The 16,351-nt window shown below is 42.3% G+C and overlaps 1 protein-coding gene across 1 annotated transcript; it reads left to right on the top strand.

Moving 5' to 3' along the window:
* The first annotated feature begins 4,644 nt into the window (after window positions 1-4,644).
* golph3a (golgi phosphoprotein 3a) lies at window positions 4,645-16,072 on the top strand. The gene is made up of 4 exons (XM_080852171.1): window positions 4,645-5,031; window positions 10,667-10,798; window positions 14,190-14,304; window positions 15,379-16,072. Exons 1-4 carry the CDS (start codon window positions 4,816-4,818, stop codon window positions 15,801-15,803), a joined length of 888 nt encoding a protein of 295 aa, XP_080708297.1. The 5' UTR covers window positions 4,645-4,815; the 3' UTR covers window positions 15,804-16,072.
* Window positions 16,073-16,351: the final 279 nt, after the last annotated feature.

Raw genomic sequence — 16,351 nt, forward strand, 5'->3', positions numbered from 1 at the left:
AATACAGTGTCTGAAATTGAGGACTGGTGACTGTTAATTCCTTACAAAGGGACATATCCATGTTATGGATGTTTTGTCTGTAGAATACACCATGATTGAGAATTTACCTGTAACCTAATTATTGTTACTTTTGCTTAACAGTGCCACCCTGAATTTTTACGTATTTCAGCTATGGCAACCGTTTTTCCATCTGAGAAGTCACTGTAGGTGTGAAGTTTTTCTTTGGCTCAATTTTGGATTTGTTTTTAGCGCCATCCACTGGAAAAGAGGTGAATCACGGAACTAAGTATTAAGTATAAAACATGTAAAGGCTTTATTCCTGGTAGAGCAACTTGGGTAATAGTGATTCCTGTTTGTCCAATGAGTATTTACACATCTGAATATTTACACTTTGCTTGTCATTTTTTATTGAAAATGTACAAAGGAGGAAGTCTTTAAAGGTGATCCAATTAATTGATTTTTTTTTTTTATTAAAACAAGAGATGCACAAAATTATATTTTCAGTCATGTTAGATTTTCAAATTATGACACACTGACTATGCACTTATAAAAAACATATGACTGTTTTGTTAGTGGATTTGTTTAAATTGAAGAATTTAAAGCAAAACTGTTAAAATATGAAATCTAAACAGACACTTCACATGTATGTATTCCGTCTTTTCCTCTGTATGAAATATGAACTACTCAACTTAGGCATTTTAATGCCAAGAAGCTCTTTTGAATTCTCACTGTATGCCTTTTACTACTCACTGAATGCCTGTAACTTCTCACTGTATGCCTGTAACTTCTCACTGTATGCCTGTAGAAATAGCAATGGTGCCTATCAAACCAATGGCTCTGCTGCATAACTCTATTAACTTTAGCACTGAGATATGATTGAGTGGAATTAACACTCTTAACAATAGTGTTCTGATACTAATAATAGATATATCATGCTAGCATGCCCGTTGTCTTAATCCTTAGCACTATAGCTATCCTGTTGTCCGAAACTGAATACGTCACTTTAATAAACCAACTTTGTTCACTGAGTTTAAATACAAATGTTAAGAATACCTGTAAAAGTATTTTTCTTTAACCCTACGTCTTAAAAATATGTATGCAGCCTGTATTTGATTATCAGCATCGCTTTGTATGACAAACCCTTGAAATATTACTTTCACATTGTTGAGTCTTTTTGAAAATGGCAATGTGTTACATGCCAAAAAATATAAAGAATTGAGTTCCTAATTCAAACTGCCAAGAATGTGGTTTTCAAAGCTATATATTGTATAAATATGGACTAAACTTTGTACTACATACAGTGTTACACTAAACCTTTCCTGAAAGGGTAGTATAAGAATCAAACCAAATCTCATGCTAAACAAGTGTTCAATAGATGAATTGCAATTACATGTAATCTTGTCTTGCATGTATCCTGGGTCCTCAGCACTGACTCAAAATTTGAGTTTATGTGTTAAATGTGGACCGCTATTCTTCACTTATAAACCTCCTTACCTGAGAACGGCCACTTCCATTAAGACACATGGCTCTTGGAACATACTTTTGCTGTTATCTGTCAGAATAAAACTTAAGTCTGTTGGAACCATAACAATGATTGTCTGGAGACTTCAGAAGGGTCAGTATCAGGAGTGTCATTCAGCACTTAGCACAACCACTGGACATTGAGTTTGCCAAAGTGCATACCAGCTGAGCTTATCCACACATGTTACGTTACTGCCGACCAATGTTTAGAGAATGACCCATGAGGAGCCTACCCTGCCAAGGACATATCTAGTAATGCTAAAGATGGTTAAGACAACCGGTGCATTTTTGGCAAAGTTGGAAAACTCATAAAACGATGTGCTCTCTAAGTCCACAAATACATGGGAGGTGGAAGTAGATATGAGTGGCAGTAAAGATGCAACTTACATTTGTTCAACACAGTTATACCTGATACCAAAACAACATTTTCTCCCTCATGTACCCTCTTACACACAATTGATTTTTAAGGCAATTTGCAAACAAACAGTAAACCACGAGCGTTACATCTGATTATTTTCCATTCAGCAAAATACAACTGACAAATTACTCAATAGTATTTTAAATACATTTAACTGAAATACTGCCCATCCGTGCTAATATATATATATGTTAAGATAAAATGGTTAAGACAACAGTGAACATAAGCAAGTAAAACAGGATGGATAAGATAATAGAAAAAGCATAAATAAAAGCGTAACTATGGATAATGGAAACACCAAGACAATGAAAACAATAAAAGACCAACAAATTGACCATAAAAACATGGTGTAACCGCAAACTGATCTTAGTGCAGCTAAATGAATGCATCACCAAATTAAACAATGGGAAAGCCATTACATAAAAGTATGTTTTCAATCTGGTTTTTAAAGGTGTTCAAGCAGGCAGCAGATCTGACATTAAAAGGGAGAGTATTCCATAATTTTGGACCAATAACAGTAAAAGCTCGACCACCCATTGATTTAAAATTAAACCAAGGTAAAACCAGTAAAAGCTCCTTGATGGAAACATTGAAGTCCTTGATGGAATGTAAGGGGTCAGAAGATTAGACATGTAGACTGGGGCTAGCATATTTACAGCCTTTAAAAACAAACAATTAAATCAGCCCTGACTCTTACTGGAATGCAGTTCTGCTAAAACTGCTGTGTATTGTGGTCAAACTGGAAGCAGCCGGGGACTGTGAAATGCTGCCTGATATAGGCCAACATATTACAGTCCTGTCAGAAATAGCCTCCACCAGCTTGAGACCAGACCTGGTACTCTGGTCCCACTATCTGCGCACTGTCTGCATTGTAGAACTGACAGTGCCATTGGAGGATGCTGTTGATGAAGCACATGAGAGGAAGAGGATGTGCTGAGTTGGCAGCAGGTGCAGAACAGCGAGGCTGGAGAGCAATGGTCCGTCCAGTGGAGGTTGGTTGTCGGGGCTTTGTGGCAACATCCACTACTAGACTGCTAAAGCACCTGGGAATCCGCGGCCAAGCCCTGCGCCACACTAATAAGGAAACATCAGGGACTGCAAAAGAATCGGGACACACACCCGGGTTTGATCAGTGTGTGGTGGGCCTGCCTCAGCAGAGGAGTGTATGATGTGAATAAAAGGCCAAAACACATTTAAATGATTATGAGCAAATAATGCATTTTCAGTTTAATTATCATTAGGCGACTTAATAAAACATGAAAGAACATATTTTATTAAAAAAAAGCTATGACTAAGTTGACCAGATTTCTGAAATGAAAACTGGGGACATTAAATTGTGCCAGAAAAGTACAGTAGCCTTCTATGGTTCTAGGCGACTAGGCGAGCAAATTGTTGGTAGAAAAAGAAGAGTGATATGAAGCTGTTCTAGTAAGCTTATCAGCCAGCCCCTCTGTTGGCCAAAATAAGCACATCATTAAACGTCTCTCTGTCTCCTTTGCTGCCCTATCTTTCTTAGGACTTTATGGTCTGTTTCTGGGGACAGCTCCAGCCAGGGACAGGCCACCAGAAATGGGGACTGTCCCTAGAAAACTGTGACGTCTGGTCACCATAGCTGACGCTATAATCTCGCATGAATGACACAGTGGTAGGCCTACTTTTGTCCACGTCATTTTGCCATGCTTTATTCATAGGCCTACCTCCATTCGGCTACTTATAGTTTCAAGCTAATGCCTCCATTAGCCATAATTCCAAGTGGCAATAGATTGAATATCAGAGTAAAGGACGGAACATACTCTTGTTTATAATCAGACTCCAATCATTGTGAAAACGGAACTGACACTGGATGGCGGGCAGTAGCCCTCTTCATGCTAATAACTTTCTTTAGCCTGAGACAAAAGTTATTTCAATAACTGAAAAATGTGATGTTTTTTTTAATATGAGCTGAAATATTAGCCTGTAATACATTCAAGTTCTTAACTAAAAACTCCAGCAGTCATATTGGCTTCGCATTGATTGTGTAATGAGTTAGCCCAGTGGTTGCCAGCAGGAGGGCAGTGCCCACAAAGAGCCTTAGGATTATAGGAAATTATTTTAAACAATTAGTCAAATTTAATTAGTAAGTGAAATACACAAACATTTGTACGGAGAGCTTTTTAAATTATACACTTATTTCTATGTAAAATTAGATTAGAATGACAAATAAAACATTTGGAGTTCATATTTTGTGTTTTAAGTGAACTGTGGCACCTATCTTCACACTGACACATGGAAGTATTGATAAAAGATGCCAATTACAGAATGCATCAATCACAAAACTAACATAATGAATGGAAAGAAGTTAATATTATACATCAATCGCCTTTTTACTAGCTGTGGATGTAAAGGGATGGGAAAAGGAAATGGATGATTTTGCATGTAATATTTTTCTTCAAAATTTGTGAATGTGAATTTATGAGGTCAAATGGATAGGCATGACTAACTGCATTGGACTTCGAAGTGTGTACAGTTGAGCCGCAATGATGTCAGGCAGACAGGTTATCACGTCTCCTGAGGGGAAATAATTCCTTGGACACAGGGGGCAAAAAGGTTGACAATCACTGACGCTAAGCCAACTGAATGTCAACTAGTATTACCTGAGAAGTGGAGGTGCCACATCCACTGTTGTCGTCATCGTACCCCGCCATATTGGACACACATACCGAACACTGGAATACAGGCTGCCGAGGGGATAGGGGGAAGGACCTGAATACGTGTGAACTCTTGAAGTTTATATGAGTTAAATATCTATGCATTGGACTAATTAATAGGGTGACAGATCACAGGCAGGACGTGGTTCGGGGGTTATTTTCTTCCTCGTTGTAAGGACTTGTCGGTAGATGATGACTTCTCTGACCCAAAGGAGCTCGGGCCTGGTGCAGAGGCGGACTGAAGCCTCGCGTTCTGCTGCTGCCGACAAGGAGAGAGGATCTGGGGATGAGGACTTCGAGGCTCGACGCGGAGATGAACAAGAAGACGATGACAGCGGAGATTCCAAAGAAACTCGACTCACTCTTATGGAAGAAGTATTGCTTCTGGGACTGAAGGACCGAGAGGTTTCATAAACTTCATTATATTACCTGTAGATAAAGAGATTTGGGGCTTTTAATGCTTGACTGTAATGAGAACTGTCTCACTTCCGTTAGCTAGATAGCTAGCGAGATGGTAAACAAGAGACGTTATGCTACCTAGCAAGTTACCATGCTAGGCTATGCCACATATCAGAAGCGACAGTCTTTCCAGTAAGCTTGCCTGTTAGCAACCCCCTGGTAAAATCGCCTTGATATGTAAGGAGATGACAAATGACAACTGCGAACTAAACATAACCAGTAAATAACCTAGCATTACATGTCTGGGAAATGTCAATTTATTAATGTGAACAGTGATAGTTTGACAGCCAAAGGTAATTTCGTATGCACATTGCTAACCCAGCTGGCTAGCTTAATACTCGCGAACCTAGCACAAGCCTAACTAACCAGCCACCCAGTGCGATTTCAGCTCTGTTTTCAACATTAACGTTAATTTAAACTGCAACCAGTAAATAATGTCTGGTTACAGTGTGGTCATGACATTACATAATCTAGATATGTGTGCAAAGACATACATACAGGACTTCAAGTAATCCAAAAATACCGCTGCAACTATTAGATGTAGTTGCCAGTACTTGACTTCTAGTTCACATTTACTTTGACAGGCTCTAAGCATAGCGATAGATAAACCACTGATAACCAATGGATGTAGTTTGCAAGTGCAATTTGGGCAAAAATATTGACTGAATAAGTAATTTAAATTGCTCTCATAACTGCTTTCTTTTGCACTTATTGTAATCTGATCCATGATTGCATAACCACTGTCAAAAGCCACCATGCAGTTGTGTCTGTTACATATCTCATCTTTCCTTTGTCATGAGCGGGCAGGAGTAACCCACTTTTGTCAACAATCTGCAGAGTAGGTGTGCATTTCTCTTAAAATAAGTGTAGTTTAAAAACTCCTGTATACTGTTTTGTTTGACATGGCCATTGTTATATCTGATCCTATATGAAGTACAGACCTTATGGCATTCTCTTTCACATTAACACATTCAAGGGGAAACAGGACAGTGTCATATCATCATTTTTGAAGGAGCTAGAGAACAGATTTATTAGAGAAGAAGAGTAGAAGCTGCTTTTACTTTGGTTGAAGTCACAAGCAGCTTGCTACTCTGCAACTTGTTGACTAGAATTGCTTCCTCTCCCTAACATAAATACTCTCTCTAGCATACCTCTGTTGTGGGTCTTTAGAGATTGCGGCAGTGTTTACTGAAAGACTGGTGAACAGACTTTGATCCACGTGGAACATGATTATGGAAGGATACCACATGCTTTTCACTTTGACTAACAGAATGCTTGTGTGTGTGTGTGTGTGTGTGTGTGTGTGTGTGTGTGTGTGTGTGTGTGTGTGTGTGTGTGTGTGTGTGTGTGTGTGTGTGTGTGTGTGTGTGTGTGTGTGTGAGCATGGACATGCAAACAAGAAAGACATGGTGGGCTCAAAGCCAAAAAGAAGGAGTGTTCCTTGCTCTTCCCCAGTCCTACCCAAACCAGTCCAGTGCAGACAGTAATTGCTTTCAGCGTGACACCACCCCAGACCCTTGACAGACATAGGCTACATGCTCTAGAGGAATGAGGCTCTGTTATCTTATCCTTTTACCTCACAAATTAACACATTGAATATGACCACATTGAGATCTGCTGGGTAACTACTCAATTTGATTAGAGATCCCCAGCCTTGCCAGTTGTAGCCTTCATTGGCCTCTTCTTTGGGACCAGTGGGGGGTTTGACACTTTGATGCATGGATTTTAGCAAGTCCTGTGTATGACATCACTGTCTGTGATGACTTGTCTGTGAGTGAATGATTACACTTATATTGACAAAGATATACTCCATATAGGACTGCTGTTAAATGTTTCTTGCCCCAGTGGAGATTCTGGTTCCTGTGGTGTGCATGTGATGAACCAAAAGTCACATTGGACAAAAGCCTCTGCTGAATCAACAGACATAATATAAACAAAGATTAGCAGGTGTAAGCAGACGTGTCAGCCACTGACCTAATGCCATACTATGGGGGGTGGTGGTGTTATGTTAGGTCTAATTGTTCAGCAAACACCCTGGTTGTGAAGGAATGTCTGGATGACCCTTCATGATCTATCTGTCTGAAATAACACTGAACTGACCTACCAGTAACCGGATTAGAGTCAAAGTGTAGATTGGATTTGGTAGTGTATGAACAAGGAAGAGAGTGGTAATGAGAATTGAGAGGGTGGGAGGTGATATTGCTATAGTTTTTTTTATATACAGGTCAGGTTTGCTCACATAGTTTATTGATGTGTGGTGTTCACATAGTTTTGATAGAATTGATGTTGGACTGTCATTGAAACAGAAACTCACTTTCCAAACGGGTTCAGAAGAATCGTGGTAGTCCACACAGATCGCAGAACTGTCCACATTATTAGTATTCAAACTGAATTGAATGGACATAGGCCTGATCACCATCATTGGACTGGAACCTCTGAAAATCTATGAAATCTGTTTTAGTTTTTGCCAAATTGCATTTGATTTTTTGCAGCATTCTGTTTTTCTAGATTTGGTTTTATCAATTTCCTTACCATTAAATGTTATGTCCAATCAAAAAACATACAGTTTACAACAGTCTACTTGGCTATTTACACACATTTTTGTAGAGATCTCAATAGACCTATGTTGTAATAGGGTAGGGAGTGTAGGGTAGCAATGCTAGTATAACCCCAAAGAACTTTGTACATTGAAAAAAATGTAAGGGGAGATTTCAGTTTCTGGTACTGCAAGTCTACATGTAACCTAAACTAAATTGTAAGTCTTATGGTTACTCTAAGACTGTACAGATGCTTCCCAAGTTTTTGTCTCTTACAACTCTACAACAAGTGACTGTAATTCCTGTCTGGTTCACAATGCATAAGGATGTGTCAGTTCGCTATCACTGTGGCAAACTCTGCAGGCTATTCATTTGACAAATACTGAAAGTGATCTCATAAAAAAAAATCTCATATTCCGTACAATTCCACGTTTCGAATCTGCAGTACATTGTGATTTATTTCTACGTATTATGTTTCGTATACTGGGAATCTCTGCATCTGTCTTGTCACAGTACATTTGTTCTTGATTCTGACTTACTTTCCAATTTCTGCTGTGATGCATGAGAAGAACGAGGTTTTGTGACATCTTATGGACTTCAGAAGCAATGTAAGGAGAGAAGACGTATGTACCATAATATAATTAAAATACAAATATGACATAAATAAATATCAATACTTGGCACTGCTTTATCGATATAATATTTTGCCCAAAAAAATATATAGATTTGTTTTATCCCAAGTTTGTTTGAAAGGTGTAGCATGGAGAACTGCCTTTAGCTGGAATGCTACACATTCCCACCTCAGAAGACAAACTCTGTCCATCTTCGAGTCGACTAACCAACATTCTTGAGACAGGATGTAAAAGGTTTGAATTATGTAATTTAAACAAAAAGACTTGACACTTAAATGTAGGATAGGCAATGTTGTAGAAAGCAGCAAGAGTAAGCTAGATTTTAAAAGTATACAACTGCAAAAATCTTAGCCCTTTTCTCCAAAGCCCCTCCGCCAAAACAGAGAACAAAACGTTCACTGCTGGAGGAGGAGGGAGAACATTGGGGAGAGGTGCGCAGTGAAGTGTTGTTATCACTAACCCTTTCCAACTACAAAGTCACACAAATAATAAAATAAACGTCCCATTCAAAAGCCAATTACTAGAATAACGTAAAATAGATGCCCTCAAACGACACACTTTCACAATAGCGAACATTTACACTGATCCATAACATACAAGGTACCTGCAAACATAGCTACATAGTCTACCTCATTTTGCTCTTAGTCTTTTCTACTTTTGTCTTGTCTCGAGTGCGGACTTGGGTAGGCATAATGTTAGGTGGAACTTGCTGCACTTTCTCTGCCAGTCTTCTCTGCCATGTGACTAGCCATGTGACTAGCTTGCTAGCTTTAGCTATATGTCCGGGTGGCCTTGGGGAAGACTCCAGTCATGCCAGATGATTCCACAGGCAGAACGCATGCAAGTAGGCAGGCAGTTTGGTAGGTTGACAGGTAGGTAGGACAATCATTTCATTTGGACTGAATTAAGTGATTGGAGGTGCTTTTTACAGCCCTGCAAAAATTGACAGACAGAGCATTTGTGTTATGCACTGCTGCTGCTTCTGTGTCTGAACTACATTTGTCTAAAATCATCCAAATCAAGACGACAAAATGATTCAAATGAACTCATTGGAATTTTGGAAAGTGCACAGGATGGTGGGGTGTGGATGGCATTTCCAGTAGGAACAGTGAGCTTCCATGTAGGTGACTGATGGACGACAGTCGCTCAAGAACATGTTGCGAACCTGAAACCCCTGAGTGCCGTCCATGTGTTTTGCTGAATGTGCGAACAGACCGTGGTGCTGCTAAGGCCTTGAATGGAGCCCGTGTTGGGCATAGGGCTTTCTCTGTTCTTGAAACCCCTCCTGCCCTATAAAGCCAGCCTTGTTTCCCGAGGAGGGATGGAAGGGGTGAGGTCCAACGGGCAAAACACACTGGGTGCATGACGCTGCATTTGGACGAGCTCGATTCAGACAGATTAAGAGCTGTCCCCGAGCCGGCGTCTCCCCACAAGCCGCCTTTCTCTCCTCCTTCCACCTCCCAGCTTTGCTGAAGGGGCTCTTTTTATTCTGCAGTGTTTTACAGTATGAACCAAAAACTCAACCGCTCAAACTAATGGTGCTGTAACACTGAACTTTCTTTTGTCCCTCTATGTTCTTGAGTGCTGACTAAGCACAGAAAATATAATGTGATTTTCTCATAGGTCTGTTGATGCGTACACTTAAGACCTCGACATCAAGTTCCCTTTTAGGCAATAGTTGTTTACATGCTACCAGTTCAGTTCAGCAGACATATTCACACCTTGTTTGGCTCCTTGTTTGGCTAGCCTCCTTGACAAATCAAGGCCAGACATGAAGTGCTGCTTTGTGTTTCCCGTGAGATGCAACACCATCAGAGCATTTTCAGTACATATGTCTTGACCTTTTTTTTTGGACTTTAAGTCCTAAGACAGTCTCTCCGATTGTAAAACCGTCATATCAGGCTCAACATACGACTCAAGAGGAGCTCTTTGGTACAATTTGGCTTGTTTAATAGATGCCGTCTAGTGACACAACCGAGAGGACCTGTGTCAGGGGAGTGTTTGGGTCTTAGCATTACATAGCTTAGCTTATGTCTCTTCCCTGACCCCAGGGACCAGTTCATTACAAGACAAGGAATTATTAGAGCCTTCCCCATCTGCCTGTTAGACCCCATCTGCCTGTTGAAAGAAAGCCACTCTAATCCAGGCTACTAGCAAGACATTGAGTGCAAAATCTCTGTTCTCCCTGGGAGTTGAACCGATGACCTTGGCTTTGTTACAGCCAAACAGTGGAAGTGGACGTAAGAGAATGTCGATTAGAGAAATAATGATTTCCCATGTTTGGGCCTGTTAAAGCTAATGGAGATCAATAGGTGTGTTTAGAGTTGGCAGGGTCATTTAAATTCCAACACTTTAAGCCAGGTACAATGTTTCTGTCTGTATCTTTTCTCATGGTGTGGTTGCTGCTCTCAGGGTTACACGTCGTTCTGGAACGACTGCATCTCGTCAGGCCTGCGGGGCTGCATGCTCATCGAGCTGGCCCTCCGAGGCCGCCTGCACCTGGAGGCCTGTGGCATGAGGAGGAAAAGCCTGCTGGGACGCAAGGTGAGACGCTACTGCCGTACACGCTCTACTGTCTGTCCATCTCTGATTGTCACACCCTCTTTTCTTTCCCCCCTCTGTTTCACTCACAAGTAAAGATGCACAGATTGATCGGTCCCTTTGTGCACATGTCACAGCCTCACATGGCGGTGTGGAAGTTCTTCATCTGTGAGTGAAGGCGACACAAAGCTCGCAATCTGTAATATGTGTAAGGCAGTGGCGACTGGTGCAGGTTTCTAACCGCAAAAACACTTCAACCTTTGTTATCTGTGTCGGCTTCCAACTTCAAAATTAGCCTTATGCACTCAAATGAAGCCCATTTCATTTGAATTTGCTAGATTAGCATTGCAAACTAGGTTCATAAATTAGCTTAAAAAGTTTTATTGACTTTTTTAAGCCGTACAGTAAACCATTAGAACATTGCAGTTGTTGTATCTTTACTCACAAGCCCTACAAGGTGAAAAGTTCCTGCTTTAGTACTGTCTCCACAACCCCCCATCTCTCCGTCCATACATCCCTCTCTCTTTTTTCCTCCCTTTTTTCTCTCTTTCTCTCTATGCTCCTCTCACACTCACACTCACCCACCCCCCCCCACACACACACACATACTCTCACCTTGTGTTATGTTAATAGAAAAGTGTTATAAAGGTTTCATAAGAATGTATTCAGATAAACCATGTTTGGTCTATTGACACAGTGTGCGAAAATACGTGAAGGAATTTAAAAACACGTTTGGACATGTTTGGGCATATTGCCTCCGAGGCAATCCTTCTTGTCTCGCTTCAAATCTCTCCTTTAGTCCCTCTGTGTCAGTAAGCCCTGTGCATGTAACCCTCACCCATCCACATGTCCACCCATGCTTGTGTTGTCATTTCCTGCACATCTGGTAATGTGTGGCTCTGGCAATAGAAAGCACTCTTCTCAGTTTTTGAACAGAAGTCATGCCAGAGCTGACATCTTATGTTACCCTGCGTTGTTACTCTTGTCCTATAAGTTGATACCCAGTGTCATTTTTCTTAGATGAGAAACTATACAGGACAGCACGGTGTGTCCATAGAAAGTGCCTAGCTCACTTGATCACGTGATAAGATAAATGAGATTTCATGAAGAACTCTGTGTACTCTAAGCAATGTGCTAGATCCTCAGCAGTTTAAGTTGTAGCTCTTATGGTAGAAGAATGAAGCCATAGGGCTCTTCTATTCGAAGGTTTTCCACTTCCTCTGAGTTAACTTATCCAGGTTTGACGCTAAACCATATACTTCGAATACTCCCCTGATAAAGTTTGTTCATGCAAACGAATATTTCAGACATATTTTGCTCTCTTAGTCTGTGTCGTACAGTCTGAAGCTTTGTTTCTGTTTCCTCATACTGCATCTCTTCTCTTTACAAGGCTACAGTATTCCCTCTTTTGTTACATATGTGCCTGCACATAGTATTAATGACTGAATTGAATTCAGTCTGTACCCGTTCACTCTACCTCACCTCTAACTGCTTTTTTAATTCTTAGAACATAGATATCCTGAAGACTGAACGTTCTAAATGTGCTGAGCCACACTGGCCTGCTGTATGTTGACTTTACAGTGAGGAGCAAAGAGCAGTGAATGTGTAAGGCTCTGAGGGTACAAATTGAACAGAATGTTCAACCGGACGGGTTCCTGTATTTGCGGAGGCTAGGATATTTGCTTTCGAGTGAGAGAGTGCAGAGGATGGCTGAAAAATTAGCTTTCTGACAATATTTACACATATGTTTAGATGGCTGCCTAAATGTGTATGGGTGGTCAGGGGTTCATCTGCCCACCACTAGAAATCTGTAGAATTCATCTATATGCACCCTGAACCACAAGGGGGAGTCGTTCGACATCCATTTGGGGAGGTCAAGGAAAAGGTTAGCACCAGCCAAGCAGAAATGGCCGGTTGAATCCTGGCAAAGCTTCCAGGTCAAGCCCTGTTTTCACGCTCTGAGGATCAGTCATGTGGAAATTTCCCACCAGCCGATGCCAAAGCCAGTAAGTCTTGCTCCACTCCACCCTGTGCAAGAAAGCTTTAGATTTCTGTCTCACAAAGTGAATGTCTATGTATATATTACATATACATCTTGTCCTTTAGCAGACAAACAGAAAAAAAATACCTACAGTAGAGTATAGATATGCATTTTCACCTGTATGAAAACTCCACATGATATTGTTGAGGTCAACATCTTTCTCAATCAGGTGAGTCCAAAGAACACTATCCGGTATCAGTCCACCTATATTAAGAGTGTTTTGAGACTGAAGAGTGTAAAGCAGTGCTGTGTTAGAGGCAGCACCTCTCACCTCCTGCAGTGGTGGAGTTGTCTGCTGTGAACCTCCCAGTAAAGTGGCCTCCAGCAGGCGCAGATAAGCCTCCTCTCTACCCTCTCAATTAGAACGGAATTTATCAAGCGGTGGGCATTAGCAATCTGTGATGCTATTTTAAAAAAAAAAAAAAAATGTTAAGCACGTTTGGATGGGTAGTGGGTGTTTGTCCTTTTCTGTGTGTGTGCGCGTGTGTGTGTGTGTGTGTGTGCGCGTGTGTGTGTGTGTGTGCGCGCGTGCGCGTGTGTGTTTGGTGTATGTACATTATTTAAGCACCTCGGCCGCTGGACTGAATGTTCTGTACCGCCCTCGAGCTGTGAGGGACAGTTTACCCACAGGCTCCCTCATGTATAGTGCTGGCCAGCTGTGCGGACCAGCCTGGCTGTGGGCTTCATGCTCTAGAATTTAGATGTCTGGTGTGGGAGTATAGAATAGCTGATGCCTGACTTCTAGAATGTTCATGAGTGATGTTTATGAACTTGACCTGTCTAGAATGTTAGTCAGTGTCTCATTCTATTCAGGTTCTATTCAGCAGATCTTGAAGTATTACAACTTTATTGGTTAGTCTGGGTACATGATGTGACGAGTTCATTTCTCTATTTTTTTTTTACCTCTGATTTGGATAAGTCAATATCTCTGGTTCATATTACCTTGTCTATATCTGAACTGTGTTGCTACCCGAAACTGGCTTACTCGCGTTGTTGTGTGAAGGGTAGAAGCTTGAATTGCTAATTTTTCAATGGTTTGAAAGGTAATCTGTACATGGGTTAAACGCCTAATGTATTTTCTCTGGTTACACAGCCCAATGCAGTTATAGAGATATTCCTGCAGTTTTGAGAAACACATCCAAAGTACAACCATGCAAACATACAGATTTAGTTTCAAATACCTACACACAGGTGGTTTGCGTGCACTCTAGATACAATTTAAGTCTTGGTTGGTTTGCATATGTGTGTGTCTGTTCAACACACCAGGCCATGGTGACCTATTGTTACGACCTCTGTTGGCACTACAGGTGAATGAGTTTCCAAGTGTGTAAGTGAGCTGTTGGTTATGTGCAGGTGATCTGTAAGTCAGACGCCCCCACGGGAGACGTGCTGCTGGACGAGGCCCTGAAACACATTAAGGACACCCAGCCCCCAGAGACCGTGCAGAGCTGGATCGAGCTCCTCAGTGGTGAGCGCAGCACTAGACACACACACACACACCCACACACACACACACACACACACACACACACTTCCTCTCTGTCCTTAGTTTTTCCTCTCCTGGCGCCTCCTCTCTCTCTTCTTCAGCCCCTGCTTGTGTTTGAGTCTCGACTTTGTACACAGAGCTCTTTTTAGGTTTGCCAAAGGGTTGTTTGTCAAAATGACCGTCTATAAGTGAACACCTTCAACCCCAGGCAGGGGAAGTCGTTTAATTTGTGGTAATTAGACTGATCCATTGGTTTGGTCACCTGTTATCACCAAAGCAGTATTTTTGGAAGTGTGTGAACTTGAAGTTGAGATGATGCTGGTGTCAGACGGCCTTTGATCTGCAGAGGTAGGTGCTGTTGCTTTGGGCTTACGAGCGGAGCAGGAAGTGGGACTCCATGGGGAGCTTTGGGGTCAGAGGTGACTTCAAAGCATACAGAGGAAGGAGAGAGGGCAGAGAAGGAAGAGTAAATCTGCTGGGAATTAGACCCCAGGCTATAAATGCATTGGGAGTGGAGAGACCCTGTGATCAAGTATTAGCAAACTCGAGTATGGGAACTTGGCCACTAACAAAGTCAGACGTGTATTAATATCAAGAGTTGAGCTTACACAACTCTCAGCCAACCTGTGACCAAACCGCAGTATGTTTTTTATGTCACTTTGAAGCTAGTGGAAACAACACTTTATCAGATTCCTCAAAAAGCAGTCTGCATATTTTGCAGTTTGGTGTCTACTCTTAAAAAAGATGACTTGAGAATAAACAAGCTGTTTGTGACTCTACTAAACTGCCACTTCCAATGCCGTATAAAGGTGTCGACTTGCAGAGACGGGCTTCTTAATTATTTTGATTGAACGCAGGGAGTGAAGGCTATGTTTAGCAAAAGGTAACCGTAAGTTCTAACATTGCTTTCATCAGCTTTAAAGCACGCAAGTTATTCAATGATTTATTTATTTAATGATTAGGGGGCAGTGAACTTCAGAGTCAATTTGTCTTGTCACGTTGCCTGTAATCTCTCTCCATCTCTTTTTCTACCTCTTCTCTTTCTCCTCATCCCAGGTGAAACCTGGAACCCGCTGAAGCTGCACTACCAGCTGCGGAATGTGCGCGAGCGCCTGGCCAAGAACCTGGTGGAGAAGGGCGTGCTGACCACAGAAAAGCAGAACTTCCTGCTCTTCGACATGACCACGCACCCGCTCACCAACAGCCCCATCAAGCAGCGGCTCATCAAGAGGGTGCAGGAGGCCGTGCTGGAGAAGTGGGTGAATGACCCCCACCGCATGGACAAGCGGATCCTGGCGCTCATCTTCCTGGCGCACTCGTCCGACGTGCTGGAGAACGCCTTCGCACCGCTGCTGGACGACCAGTACGACCTGGCCATGAAGCGCGTGCGGCTGCTGCTGGACCTGGAGCCCGAGGGCGAGAGCATGAAGACCAACACCAACGAGCTCCTCTGGGCCGTGGTGGCCGCCTTCACCAAATGAGAGACGGCGTCCTGGGGTGCCTGCTTCCCATGGGATTGGCCACAATGGAAAACCGGTTGACGTTACGTGGGGAGGGGGAGGGGAGGAAGGGGTGGACGGTGGACAGTAGACTTGGACTCTCCCTCTCACGTCCTTCTTGCCCCCCCTTCCCGTCCCACCCCACCCCCAGCCTATTGCCCAAACATTCAGAATGGGTGGATGACTCGCCTTCATTCTCTGGTTTTCCCTCTCTCCTTTGTAGATAACTCCTTCCCCCATCCCCCTTTCAATCCCCCCCCCCCCCCCCCCCCCCCCCCACACACACACACACACTCTTCCCCTCCTTGTCTGTTCTCGATGAGATGTCACTGAAACTATCACAACTGATTTCTTTATTTTACCCTGGCTGTGGGGGTAGAGAGAGAAGCATGCCAGTTCCTGTTGAATCAGGATGTGCAGGACCTCTGAGCACTTGGGAGCCAACTAACTCGTGAACTCTACACACACACACTGTCTTGGCCCTGCAGTGTCCTTGGACTATTCATGTGCTTAAGTAGTTTTCCCCCAGG

Source organism: Sprattus sprattus (genome assembly GCF_963457725.1).
Source record: "Sprattus sprattus genome assembly, chromosome: 15".
Taxonomy (NCBI): domain Eukaryota; kingdom Metazoa; phylum Chordata; class Actinopteri; order Clupeiformes; family Clupeidae; genus Sprattus; species Sprattus sprattus.

What these genes read in the sequence shown, in the direction of transcription:
- golph3a (XM_080852171.1), top strand. Translation starts at nt 4,816, where the DNA reads ATGATGACTTCTCTGACCCAAAGGAGCTCGGGCCTGGTGCAGAGGCGG. An exon ending in AAAGCCTGCTGGGACGCAAG is followed by an intron (nt 10,799 to 14,189) that starts GTGAGACGCTAC and finishes GGTTATGTGCAG; the next exon opens with GTGATCTGTAAGTCAGACGC. An exon ending in CTGGATCGAGCTCCTCAGTG is followed by an intron (nt 14,305 to 15,378) that starts GTGAGCGCAGCA and finishes TCCTCATCCCAG; the next exon opens with GTGAAACCTGGAACCCGCTG.